General features: G+C 46.0%; 1 protein-coding gene across 1 annotated transcript in view; it reads left to right on the top strand.

Moving 5' to 3' along the window:
• MYO7B (myosin VIIB) overlaps nt 1-14,202 on the top strand; it is a 90,110-nt gene that overhangs the window by 43,790 nt on the left and 32,118 nt on the right. The window contains exons 15-18 of the mRNA XM_066345420.1: nt 7,250-7,413; nt 11,248-11,385; nt 12,272-12,424; nt 12,800-12,898. Coding sequence (XP_066201517.1) covers nt 7,250-7,413; nt 11,248-11,385; nt 12,272-12,424; nt 12,800-12,898 — 554 coding nt within the window. The remainder of the gene's footprint in view (nt 1-7,249; nt 7,414-11,247; nt 11,386-12,271; nt 12,425-12,799; nt 12,899-14,202) is intronic.

Raw genomic sequence — 14,202 nt, 5'->3', positions numbered from 1 at the left:
TCAAAAATTATTTGACCATATATATGTGGTTTTATTTCTGGACTTTCTATTCTGTTCCATTGGTCTGAGTGTCTATTTTTCTGCCAATACCATGCTGTTTTGATTGTCGTGGATTTATAATATAGTTTGAAGTCAGGTATTGTAATGCCCCCAGCTTCGTTCTTTTTCTTTAGGATTGCTTTGGCTATTCAGGGTTTTTTATAGTTCCATATAAATCTGATGATTTTTTGTTCCATTTCTTTTAAAAATGTCATTTGAATTTTGATGGGAATTGCATTAAATTTGTATATTGCTTTGGGTAATATGGCCATTTTGATTATATTTATTCTTCCTATCCAAGAACAAGGATATTCTTCCATCTCATTGTATCTTTTTCGATATCCCTTAACAATGCTTTGTAGTTTTCATTATATAGGTCCTTTACACTCTTTGTTATGTTTATTCCTAGGTATTTTTTTTTTGTTGTTGCAATCGTGAAGGGGATTATTTTTTTGAGTTCGTTCTCAAATGTTTCATTGTTGGCATATAGAAAGTCTATGGACTTTTGTATGTTAATTTTGTATACTGTGACCTTACTGTATTGGCTTATTGTTTCTAGTAGTTTTTTTGTAGATTCTTTGGGGTTTTCGATGTATAGGATCATGTCATCTGCAAAACGTGATACCTTTACTTCTTCTTTTCTGATATGGATGCCTTTTATTTCTTTCTCTTGTCTGATTGTTCTGGCTAGAACCTCTAGCACCACATTAAATACGAGTAGAGAGAGTGGACAACCCTGTTTTGTTCCTGATTTAAGGGGGAAAGCCTTCAGTTTTGTGCCATTTAATATGATGTTAGCTGATGGTTTATCATATATAGCCTTTATCATGTTGAGATATTTTCCTTCTATACACATTTTGTTGAGAGTCTTAAACATAAAATTATGTTGTATTTTATCGAATGCCTTTTCTGCACCTATTGATAAGATTATGTGGTTTTTGTTCTTTGTTTTATTGATATGGTGTATTATGTTAACCAATTTATGTATGTTGAACCATCCTTGAGATTCTGGGATGAATCCTACTTGATCATGATGTATTATCTTTTTAATATGTTGTTGTATTCAATTTGCTAGTATTTTGTTTAGTATTTTAGCATCTGTATTCATTAGAGATATTGGTCTGTAGTTTTCTTTTTTTTGTGCTGTTCTTGCCCAGTTTCAGTATGAGGGTTATGTTGGCCTCATAAAATGTGTTTGGAAGTATTTCTTTTTCTTCAATTTTTTGGAAGACTTTGAGTAGAATAGGAACCAAGTCTTCTTTGAATGTTTGATAGAATTCACTAGTATAACTGTCTGGGCCTGGACTTTTTTGGGGTGGAGGTTTTTAATAGTTTTTTCTATTTCTTCCCTACTAATTGGTCTATTTAGGCTTTCTGCTTCTTCTTGACTCAGTCTAGGAAGGTTGTATTGTTCTAGGAATCTATCCATTTCTTCTAGATCATTGAATTTAGTGGTATACAGTTTTTCATAGTATTCTACAATAATTCTTTGTATATCTGATATCCGTGGTGATTTCTCCTCTTTCATTTTGGATTTTGTTTATATGAGTCCTTTCTCTCTCTCTTTTTTTTTTTTTTTACAGGGACAGAGAGAGAGTCAGATAGAGGGATAGACAGGGACAGACAGACAGGAATGGAGAGAGATGAGAAGCATCAATCATCAGTTTTTCGTTGCGATGCCGTAGTTGTTCATTGATTGCTTTCTCATATGTGCCATGACCGCAGGCCTTCAGCAGTCTGAGTAACCCCCGCTCGAGCCAGTGACCTTCGGTCCATGCTAGTGAGCTTTTTGCTCAAGCCAGATGAGCCCGCGCTCAAGCTGGCAACCCCAGGGTCTCACACCTGGGTCCTTCCGCATCCCAGTCCGATGCTCTATCCACTGCGCCACCGCCTGGTCAGGCGAGTCCTTTCTCTTTTTTCCTTGGTAAGTCTTGCCAAGGGTTTGTCAATTTTGTTGATCTTTTCAAAGAACCAGCTCCTTGTTCTATTAATTTTTTCTATAGTTTTTCTGTTCTCTATTTCATTTATTTCTGCTCTGATTTTTATTATCTCCTTTCTTCAGCTGGTTTTGAGTTGTCTTTGTTCTTTTTTTTCCAGTTCCTTAAGGTGTGAAGTTAAGTGGTTCACTTGGGCTCTCTCTTAAAGGCCTGAAGTGATATGAACTTCCCTCTTATCACTGCTTTTGCTGCATCCCATAGATTCTGATATGTTGTATTGTCATTTTCATTTGTCTGTATATATCTTTTGATCTCTGTGCTTATTTCTTCTTTGACCCATTCATTTTTTAAAAGTTTGTTGTTTAGTTTCCACATTTTTTGGTTTTCCCTCTTTTTTGCAGTTGAATTCTAGTTTCAAGGCTTTATGATCAGAAAATATGCTTGGTACAACTTCGATTTTTCTGAATTTGCTGATGTTATTTTTGTGGCCCAACATATGGTCAATTCTTGAGAATGATCCTAGTACACTGGAGAAAAATGTATACTCTGTCACTTTGGGATGAAATGTCCTGTAGATGTCTATCATATCCAGGTCCTCTAGTGTTTTGTTTAAGGCCAATATATCTTTATTGATTCTCTGTTTGGATGACCAATCTAGAGCTGTCACCAGTGTATTGAGGTCTCCAAGTATGATTGTGTTTTTGTCAGTTTTTGTTTTTAGATCAATAAGTAGTTGTCTTATATATTTTGGTGCTCCTTGGTTTGGTGCATATATATTAAGAATTGTTATGTCTTCTTGATTCAGCATCCCCTTAATCATTATGAAATGACCATTTTTGTCTCTGAGTAGTTTTGCTGTCTTATAGTCAGCATTATCAGATATGAGTATTGCTACGCCTGGTTTTTTTGGATGTTATTTGCTTGGAATATTGTTTTCCAGACTTTCACTTTGAATTTGTTTTTTTCCTTGTTGCTTAGATGAGTTTCTTGTAGGCAGCATACAGTTGAATTTTCTTTTTTAATCCATTCTGATACTCTGTGCCTTTTTTTTTTTTTTTTTTTTGTATTTTTCTGAAGCTAGAAACAGGGAGAGACAGTCAGACAGACTCCCGCATGCGCCCGACCAGGATCCACCCGGCACGCCCACCAGGGGGCGACGCTCTGCCCACCAAGGGGCGATGCTCTGCCCCTCCGGGGCATCACTCTGCCATGACCAGTGCCACTCCAGTGCCTGGGGCAGAGGCCAAGGAGCCATCCCCAGCGCCCAGGCCATCTTTGCTCCAATGGAGCCTCGGCTGCGGGAGGGGAAGAGAGAGACAGAGAGGAAGGAGAGGGGGAGGGGTGGAGAAGCAGATGGGCGCTCCTCCTGTGTTCCCTGGCCGGGAATCGAACCTGGGACTTCTGCACACCAGGCTGACGCTCTACCACTGAGCCAACCGGCCAGGGCCTACTTTGTGCCTTTTTTTTAAATTTTATTTTATTTATTCATTTTTAGAGAGGAGAGAGACAGAGGAGAGAGAGACAGAGAGAGAGGAGGGGGGAGGAGCTGGAAGCATCAACTCCCATATGTGCCTTGACCAGGCAGGCTCAGGGTATCGAACTGGTGACCTCAGCACTTCCAGGTCGATGCTTTATCCACTGCGCCACCACAGGTCAGGCCTACTCTGTGCCTTTTTATTGGTGAGTTTAATCCATTTACATTTAGTGTAACTATTGACACTTGTGGGTTCCCTATTGCCATTTTATACATTGCTTTCTGTTAGTTTTGTTTCTTGTTTCATTCTTCTCTTTTGTATTTTTATCCTTTGTTTTTGTTTGGTTGTATTCCATACTTCTTTCCTCTGTTGCTATCTTTTTTAAATCATGTGCTTCTGTGGTGATTTATTCAAAGGTGGTTACCATTAAGTAATGAAAAGTGTTCCTACCCTGTTCATTGTAATGCACTATCTTGTGAGTACTTCTGTACTCCATCATCCTTTGCTACTGTTAATTTCCGTCCTCTCCCCCTTTTTTTTTTGTTTTTGTTGTCACAGTTTAAATTTGGTTTTATTGTTAACTTGGTGGAGCTTTTACTTGTGGTTTTGTTTTGTTTTGTTCTTTGTATCTGGTTGGAAAACCCCATTAGTAATTCCTGGAGTGGGGGTTTTCTGATGATAAATTCCCTCATCTTTTCTGTGTCTGTGAATGTTTTTATTTCTCCTTCATATTTGAAGGATAGCTTTGATGGGTATAGTATTCTTGGCTGAAAGTTTCTCTCTTTCAGGACTTTAAATATTGGGGTCCACTCTCTTCTAGCTTGTAGAGTTTCTGTTGAGAAATCCAATGATAATCTAATGGGCCTTCCTTTATATGTTGTATTCTTCTTTTCCCTGGCTGCCTTGAGAATTTTTTCTTTGTCGTTGGTTTGTGCCAATTTTATTATGATGTGCCTTGGAGTAGGTTTGTTGGGGTTAAGAAAACTCGGAGTTCTGTTTGCTTCTTGAATTTGGGGCTGTATTTCTTTCCACAGGCTTGGGAAGTTCTCATCTATTATTTGTTTAAATATATTCTCCATTCCATTTTCTCTCTCTTCTCCCTCTGATATAGCTATTATTCTTATGTTATTCTTTTTGATGGAGTCAGACAATTCTCGTAGGGCTTTCTCGTTTTTTTTAATTTTTGAGTCTGTTTCTTCTTCTCTCCATAGTGCCTCAAGTTGCTTGTCTTCTATTTCACTAATCCTACCTTCTATCTGGCCTGTTCTATTAGCTAAACTTGTTACCTTGTTTTTCAGCTCGTGAATTGAGTTTTTCATCTCTGTTTGATTTGTTTTTATAGTTTTAATTTCCTTGGTAATATATTCTTTGTGTTCGTTGAGTTGTTTTCTGAGCTCCCTAAATTGCCTTTCTATGTTTTCTTGTATATCTCTGAGTATTTTTAGGATTTCTATTTTAAATTCTCTGTCATTTAGCTCCAAGGTTTTCAATATATTAAATTTTTTCTCCATAGATTTTTCCTCATCTATCTGCGCTACCTCTCTGTCTTTTGTATCCATGATATTCGATTTCCTTTTCCTTAAGGGCATCTGAGGGTGGTTTTGTTGATAGTACTTTTTGTTTGGTGTGGAAATGCTGGAGGCTCCAAGGATAGATTTTTCTGTCTGTGGTTGAATATCTTGTTGAATTTTGGGGGAGATTTATTGGTATCGCTCCTTATGGCGCCATTTCTCTGACGTCACTCCCACAAAGCTATTAAACTTTTAATCACATTTTCTACTACTTACTTGTATGAGAAAACTTTTCCCGCCCTCTCACCATAAAAACCAGAGAAACCAAATGGACGTCAATGTAACGCTTCTCTCTGAAACAAAACTGCAGCCTGGGTTATCAAGTATTCTTGCAAAGAAGCAACAGTCAATTTCACACTAGCTTTACTTGAATTAAATATTGCTCTCTGGAAATTTGCTGCATTCTATTAAAAATATTTTTTAACTGTTTGGTTATTTCAGATATTTTTCATTTTATAGTATTATAATTAAAAGATAATGCACAAGTTTGATTCCCCAGTCAGGGCACATACAGGAGCAGCTCGATGTTCCTGTCTCTCTTTCTCCTGCCTCTCTAAAAAAAGATAATGCACAAAATACTAATAATAATTTTTATTTCTGCCTCAGTGGTCCCCCAAATAATTATCCTATTTTAACCGGTCCCCGAGTGTAAAAAGGTTGAAAGCAACTGAGCTACCACCCCTTTGCTGGTTTCACAAGGGGTTTTAAAGTGTCTGCTCCCATGGCTGGCTGGGATGGGGGAGGGCACATAGACTCTCCCAGAACTGACTCTGTGTCAGGGGTGAGGCCAGGAGTGGTCATGCCATTCTCTCTAGATTGCAAGCTCCCTGGACATTACCAGGCTTCCAGATTTTCAAGACTTTGTAGGGGCAGTTGCTATGGGACAGGGGGTGCTCTTTATTTTCTCCCTTTTTCTTTTTTAGCTTCTTTATGTAAACAAACATTCACCTGAGTCAGATTGCCCAAGGTCACCCAGAAATGTTGTGGGCCAGAGCCCCAACTCACACCCTCAGGCCTCTCATTATGTGAAATTCGAACTGCAAGGTGCATGGATGTGCAGTCCGCTGTGTCCAATGGTTGGTACCTGGTGTATTAGCAGTTATGGTGATGGCTGTGAAGGGAGAGGTGGAGGACACCCCTCCACCTGTCCACAGTGTCCCTAGACCTACTCCCAGGGAATGCTGTGCCTTTTGGAATAGATGGCAGGTCCTCAGACCATCCCTGAACTGAGCAAAGGGCCCAAGAGAGAGTATGCCCAGGTAAAGGTGGAGCCCTGAGGAGGGTTCTTCATCTCACCTGCAGTCCAGGAAAGCCTCTTGGAACAGATGATGCTTGAACTGGTCTTGAAAACTAAGTAAGAGTTGACCTGAGTGGGTTGGGAGGGAAAAGCACTCCCAGAACAGCTTGTAGAGGCCAAGGCATGAGAGAATAGAAGCCATCTGCAGGTGACTGGGCACTGGAGGAGTGCAGGGCCCTAGGGCATGCAGGAGATAAGAAAGGATGAGATGCCTGACCTGGGGTGGTACAGTGGATAAAGTGTCAACCTGGAAATGCTGAGGTCGCTGGTTCAAAACCCTGGGCTTGCCTGGTCAAGGCACATATGGGAGTTGATGCTTCCAGCTCCTCCCCCCACTCTCTGTCTCTCCTCTCTCTCTGTCTCTGTCTCTTCCTCTCCTCTCTAAAATGAATAAGTAAAAAAAAATTTTTTTTAATTTATAAAAAAATTTTTTAAAAAAAAAAGAAAGGAGGAGATGAGGAAGGTGTGCACTGGTTACAGAGGAGCAGAGAAAGGGCTCAAGTGGGAATGTTACTGCAATGTGTGGTCTCAGGAAAGGTCCTCAGGTGTTACGGGGAATGTGTGGGACAGAGAGAGACCTAGTGGGCTGAGAAGGGATAGGAGGCCATCAGAAAAGTTGAGACAAAAGAAATGATGGCAGCTTAGCTAAAGGGGGAGTGCATTGAATTGGAGGTTGAGGGGTTTATCTGTCGGTGTGAACCTGACTTGGTGCTGGATGGAGACAGTGGGTGCCACACCTGGTTGCAGGCATCTGTTGGCCAGACTCAGAGACCTAGGGAGGAAGGCGACTGAAGGAGGGTGGAAAAGATGACTGCAGAGGGGGATCCTAGGGCCTCACAGCATGAGCAGTGTCTTCACCCAGCACCGCCCCTTTCTGCGTGAGTCCCAGGAGAAGCTGAACTGAGCTGGCAGGTGGGCTCTGTTCCCCAGGCTTCCTGGAGAAGAATCGAGACGTGCTGAGCACAGACATTCTCACCTTGGTCCACTCTTCTCAAAACAAGTTCCTGAGGGAAGTCTTCAAGTTGGAGTCAGCAGACATCAAGCTAGGCCACGGAACCATTGTCCGGAGGAAGGCAGGAAGCCAGTTATTCAAGGTGGGCTGTCATGTTGCCCCTTCCAGTATCTCTCCCTCCTTATAGCCTCTGAGGTCTGACACATGTGTATAGGGGCTCTGGGGTTTGACACACGTGTGCAGGTAAAATCTCCAGCCTGTGGTTGGTCTGGATTTCTCAGTCCAGGTACAAAAGTGAGTGAGAACAGCAGTACAGTGTTGCTGTTACCACGTGGGCAGGAGTGAGGGATTGGGTGCACTTGAATGTGACTTCTTCTGAGTGTGTAATAGTCTTGCCAGGGCATATCTGCTTGTGCAAATGTGGTTATGTGTCTATGTGGGTCAATGTGTGTTTGCGGTGTGTGTGTGTTGGTGCATGCATGTGCATATGATGTGTGTCTGTGGTTGTATGTGTGCTTTTGTGGTGTGTGTGGGTGTGGATGTAGGTGTGTGATGTGTGTGTTTGTAGGATATGAGATGTGTGTGTTTTGAGTGGTGTGTGTGTGGTATATTGTATGGTGCATGTTTGTGCATGTGGTATGTGTAGGGTATCTGTGTGACTAATATGTGGGTGTTTTGTTTTGTGTGGTGTGTGATGTGTCTGTATTATATGTGTGTTTTGTTGCATGTATGTGGTGAGTGTGGTATTGTATGTGTATGGTGCACGTGCATGTGGTATGCAAGTGGGGTGTATGATATCTGAGGTATGGGTGTGTTTTGTGTGGTGTGTGTGTAGTATATGTATTATGTATGTGTGTTTTGTGGTGTGTGTGATACATGTGATGTGTGTGATGTCTGAGTGGTGTGTGGTGTTTCTGGTGTGTGATATGTCAGGTGTGTGATATGTGGTGATGTGCATAGTATGTGGTGTATACGGTGTGTGGTGTGTGTGGTATGTGGTATGTGTGATATGTGGTATGATGTGTGTGGTGCATGTGGTGCGTGTGGTATGTGGTATGTGTGGTGTGTGATATGTGTGGTATGTTGGGTGATGTGTGTGGTGTGTGGTTTGTGTGGTGTGTGATGTGTGTGGTATGTGGGGTGATCTGTGTGGTGTGTATGTGTGTGTGGTGTGTGATTGTGGTATGTGGTGTAATGTGTGTGGTGTGTGGTTTGTGTGGTGAGTGTGGTATGTGTGGTGTGTGTGGTGTGAATGGTGTGATGTGTGTGGTATGATGTGTGTGGTTTGTGTGGTATGTGGTGTGATGTGTGTGGTGAGTGTGGTGTGTGGTATGTGTGGTGTGTGTGGTGTGAGGTGTGTGTGGTGAGTGTGGTGTGTGGTGTGTGGTGAGTGTGGGGTGTGGTGTGTGTGGTATGTGTGGTGTGTGTGATGTGTGGTGAGTGTGGTATGCGGTGTGTGTAGTGTGTGGTGTGTGTAATGTGTGGTGTGTGGTATGTGTGTGTGTGGTGTGTGGTGTGTGTGGTGAGTGTGGTGTGTGGTGTATGGTGGGTGTAGTGTGTGGTGTGTGGTATGTGTGGTGTGTGTGGTGTGTGTGGTGTGTGTGGTGGGTGGTGGGTGGTGTGTGTGGTATGTGTGGTGTGTGGAGTGTATGGTGTGTGGTGTGTGTGGTATGTGTGGTGTGTGTGATGTGTTGTATGTGGTGTGTGTGTGTGGTGAGTGTGGTGTGTGGTGTGTGGTGAGTGTAATGTGTGGTGAATGGTATGTGTGGTGTGTGTGGTGTTTGTTGTGTGTGGTATGTGTGGTATGTGGAGTGTGTGGTGTGTGGTGTGTGTGATATGTGTGGTGTGTGTGATGTGTGGTGAGTGTGGTATGTGGTGTGTGTAGTGTGTGGTGTGTGTGATGTGTGGTGTGTGTGGTGTGTGTGTGTGGTGTGTAGTGTGTGTGGTGAGTGTGGTGTGTGGTGTGTGGTGGGTGTAGTGTGTGGTATGTGTGGTGTGTGTGGTGTGTGGTATGTGGTGTGTGTGTGTGGTGTGTGGTGTGTGATGAGTGTGGTGTGTGGTGTGTGGTGAGTGTAGTGTGTGGTGAATGGTATGTGTGGTGTGTGTGGTGTTTGGTGTGTGTGGTATGTGTGGTGTGTGGAGTGTGTGGTGTGTGGTGTCTGTGGTATGTGTGGTGTGTGTGATGTGTGATGAGTGTGGTATGTGGTGTGTATAGTGTGTGGTGTGTGGAGTGTGTGGTGTGTGTGGTGTGAGATGTGTGTGGTGTGTGGTGTATGTGGTGAGTGTGGTGTGTTGTGTGTGGTGAGTGTAGTGTGTGGTGTATGGTATGTGTGACGTGTGGTGTGTGTTGTATGTGTGGTGTGTGTGGTGTGTGCAGTATGTGTGGTGTGTGGTGTGTGGTATATGGTGAGTGTGGTGTGTGATGTGTGTGGTATGTGTGGTATATGGTGTGTGTGGTGTGTTGTGTGGGGTGTCTGTATGGTGTTTAGTGTGTCTGGTGTGTTGCAGCAATAGCACTAAAGGCGGCTCTTCAGGGAGGTGGGCAGCAAAGAGTCCCTGGTGCTCCTTAAGGCAGCCTTGGATTTTCTGACAGGGTGGGGGTCTGTCTGGCCTCTCCACTGGGGTCCCAGCCAGTCTCCACCTGCTTATAAGGGTACTGACCACCTACCCAGCTCCCACCTGCCCTTGACCCTTTATTATTCCCCCTCCACTCAGCAGGAGCTCCTGGGGCCTCCAGGCCTGTGGCCAGGAGCAGTGCTGGGGGTGGGGGTGTGGAGCAGGTGCAGGGAAACTCACGGAGGGCGGCTGTACAGGAAGTGCCCAGATCTGGAACCAGGTGGAATCAGGCTACACTTTGGGCAGCTGAGGCCAAAGCTCAGCCTCATCCTGGCTCTACACATCTATAGATCAATAACCTGATATAATGTAGGAAATGCACACTGGGTTTCTTTTTTGTTTTTTTGCATTTTTCCGAAGCTGGAAACAGGGAGGCAGTCAGACAGACTCCCGCATGCGCCTGACCGGGATCCACCTGGCACACCCACCAGGGGGCAATGCTCTGCCCATCTGGGGCGTCGCTCTGCCGCATCCAGAGCCATCCTAGCACCTGAGGCAAAGGCCACAGAGCCATCCTCAGCGCCCAGGCATCTTTGCTCCAATGGAGCCCTGGCTGCAGGAGGGGAAGAGAGAAACAGAGAGGAAGGAGAGGGGGAGGGGTGGAGAAGCAGATGGGCGCTTCTCCTGTGTGCCCTGGCGGGGAATCGAACCCCGGACTCCTGCATGCCAGGCCGACGCTCTACCACTGAGCCAACTGGCCAGGGTCTGCACATTGTTTTATAAACCAAAACAAGAGGAATATACTGCCCATTGTTATTAGAAAGCCCAGAGATTGCATCATCTCTTCAGAGGTGTTAAGGTGTGAAGAACTTTGCTTCTCCACAATCTGGTACAATCTAGCAGCACTCACCTTTGCTCCGGCACATTTGACCTTGGGAAAGTTTGATCAAGGAGCATTGCCCAAGATTAGCATTGCAGAAAACACACAATGCCCAAGATGAGGGCTTGGGCTATTCCCCCTGTCTTGCATCCATAAGTTAATATATTTATTTTAGAATGATATACATTTACTATAATGCATACAATGCATAGTATAAAACATTCAAAAAACCCCATATAAAACCTAGACAAGAACGGAAAATGTGGAAAGGAGAGGTAAAAAGTGAACGCTCCCAGTTCTTGGTACCTCCCACTTGGGGGAACCCAACTCCAGACAGAAGGCAGTTGCCCCATCTCATTCCGCTCTGGGTCCCCAGTATCCAACTGCAAACAGTAGGCACTTGGGGAAACTGTGATGGATGGATGAATGCAGCCCATCCACCTGTGGGAGCTTGACAGAGCCCTCACGGTTCTGTGGGTCAGCTATGGTCCAGGAGGCACTCCTCAAACCCCTATTTGGACCCTGTGTTTCTGCCTGCAGTCTGCAGATGCCAGCAGGCGGCCTGCCACCTTGGCAGGCCAGTTCAAGCAGTCCCTGGACCAGCTGATGAAAATCCTGGCCAACTGCCAGCCCTACTTCATCCGCTGCATCAAACCCAATGAGTACAAGAAGCCACTGGTAACGAGAGGAGGGTGGGCACCCAGGGAGGGAGGGAGGGGATGGTGTCTGGATGAGTCAGACAGCATCTAGGGTCCTGTCCTTCCCTTCACCAGGGCCTGGACAGCATTAGAGCAGTTATCTTACCCCATTTTATAGATGGGATACTGAGGTCAAGTGACCAGCCCAGGCCATTCGGAGGTCAGTGACCTGCAGGGCTTGGATCCCTCAGACCTCAGGTGTCTCAGCCCAGCCAGTTGCCTGTTGCGTGTGCTTGGTCAGGCACTTCCTCTCCGGGAGTCTGCTTTCTTTTCTGTGGAGTTAAAATCGCATCTGCCTGAAGGGGGCAGCAAGGATTAATCTGATGCTCCTGGCACATCTGCATATGTCAGTGGTACTCAGAGTGGGCTATCAGCACCAGCATTATGATTGTAGGGGCTGACTACCACTCTTGGTTGCCCTCAGAGAGCATCTTAACCACTTCTGCATGGCGTAGGGTGGTCAGTCTCCAGCCCCTGACCATGGGCTTAGGAGTCCCACCAGAAGGCTGCAAATACAGGACTCTCCAAACTGGGAGACACCGTCTGAAAGAAAATAAAGTTTCACACACAAAAAAAATCTTTTAAGGGAAAAAAACATTAATTAAAGTGCCTTTTTAAAAATGAGAAAATTATATTATATAAAATTCAGGCAATCCAGAATGTGTCTTCCTGATAGGCAGAGTCCTTAGATGTTAAGTGAAAACTGAGCCCCAAGAGGGGACTTTTCAGAGGCTTTGACCAAATATTTCTCTTCCAAAGGGGATTCTGATGGGACCAAGCTCTTGTCCGGTTCTCTGGTATCTGGGGGTGGCTGCAGGGTAGGAAGGGAGTAGTGATCAGCTTTGTCACCACACATGTGGCCACAGCTCTTCGACAGGGAGCTGTGCCTGCGGCAGCTGTGCTACTCTGGAATGATGGAGACCCTGCACATCCGCAAGTCTGGCTTCCCGCTGCGCTACACCTTCGAGCAGTTTTCACGGAGGTTCTGTGTCCTGCTGCCCAGTGCTGCCCGCCTGCAGGTTCGTAGTCACCACCTGACCGTGCTGATTTCCCAGGAGGTGGCCCCCTGGTCCCCAGTTCCCAGGGGCCTGGGCCTTCCCTGGACTGAGAGCTTCGACACAAACCTTACCTCGTCCCCTCCTCATCAGTCATGTCCACCCCACCCCCACGAGGCAGCCATTTGAGGGCCCCTTTCCCCCACAAAGTGTGGTGAACTCATGACCCCACAGTCTGAGGAATCCCCTGGGCCCACCGTGGCCCAGCAGACCACGGCTCTGCAGTCCATAGGAGGAAGAAGACTCAGATCCCTAGAAGGTCAGTGAAGAAGGACTCTCAGGCTCCTGTTGGAGTCCCTGCTCTAGATCCACCCAGCCACTGCTGTTTCTCCTCGGCAGCTCCTGGACAAGTTTCGAGAAATGACACTGCGCATCGCTGAAATGTGGCTGGGAAGAGACAAAGACTGGAAAATGGGAAAGACCAAAATTTTCCTGAAGGTGAGCCCCTGAGCCCACAGGCCTCAGCCTCCTGAAGCGTGTGGGAGCTGGTGTGGGGCCACCAGGAAGCACTGGCTCTCTCACCTTGCTCTGCGTGTGGCCACCACCCGGAGGCATCCCGTGGTTGTAGAAAGCAGGGCTGGGGTTAAGGGAGGCAGAGGGAGCACAGGGAAAACCCAGCCTAGCCTGAGGAGTTCAAGAGGCTTCTCAGAGGGGGCATCTATGGCAAGGCCTAAGGAAGAGGAAAGGCTGCCTCCAAGCCACTGGCCAGAGCAAGAAGGCACTCAGGGCATGAGTGCAGTTCACATGGGGGAGCATTGTCTGGCCTGTGGAAGCTCTGCCTCTACCCAGCCCCAGAGAGCTGGTGCTTCAGTGTGTTGACTCCCTTGTCCATGAGATTAGAGCTTGCCCTTAGGCAGGTGTGTGCAGGCAGCACCACCACCAACCTCCCACCTCCCTCTTTTCCAACTTATTGGGAGGCCCAAGGTCTCACAGAGGCATTTCCATGGCTCTACTGACCTTCGGGCCCTCTAGGATTGTCAGCTGGGGAGAAAATCCTTCTGTTCCCTATCCTTGTAAGCCTTGGGTGGGTGGGCAGATCAAGAAGGAAGATGAGGAGGAGGAGAAGTTCTGATCAGGAGGATGTCTACAGCCATCCAAACACCCCATCCCATCCTTTCTACCCTTTCCTGCATCTTCTACTGCTTCCCCTTCACCCATATAGCCCCAAATGGACCTCTTAGCCCCACCCTCTAGCCAGTCCATGCATTAGTCAGGCCTTTGCTAGGGCTTGGGCTTGGACACGAAGAAAGAAGCAGAAGGGCCGCAGATTCCATTAGGAAGGTGACACTGGCAGAGGGGAGGCATCTGCCCAGGAGATAGAGGAATATATAGTGTGGGTGGGTGGTTGAAGAAGGGAGGAAGAGAGTGCCCACCCCTCCTTTCTTCTCCTTCCCTGGTTGCTCCTTTAGGCCATAGTCGAGGTTTAGTGCATCTTTGTGTTCCCAGTGCCTACCCAGGCACATCGGCAGGTTCACTGTTTGCTTAGTACAAGGCTGATGAAGACAGAAGGGCCTCTGAGCCCTGGCCTCTCCTCAGCAGTTGCCAAAGACTGTTCTGCTCTCTGTTCTACAGAGACAATCCCTGCCTTCCAGGGGTTAGAATGGCAAGCCTGGGACACAGGGATCAGGGGAGCACTGCAGTGAGCCAGGCCCAGGGTTGAATCTTGCACTGTGAATCCTACTCAAAACTGAAGGGAACATGTTTCTATTGAAACAAGCATGACTTCCCTGGCTGGTTGGCTC

This window comes from Saccopteryx leptura, chromosome 7 (genome assembly GCF_036850995.1).
Source record: "Saccopteryx leptura isolate mSacLep1 chromosome 7, mSacLep1_pri_phased_curated, whole genome shotgun sequence".
Classification (NCBI taxonomy): Eukaryota; Metazoa; Chordata; class Mammalia; order Chiroptera; family Emballonuridae; genus Saccopteryx; species Saccopteryx leptura.
This window is presented reverse-complemented; position numbering and strand designations above follow the sequence as displayed.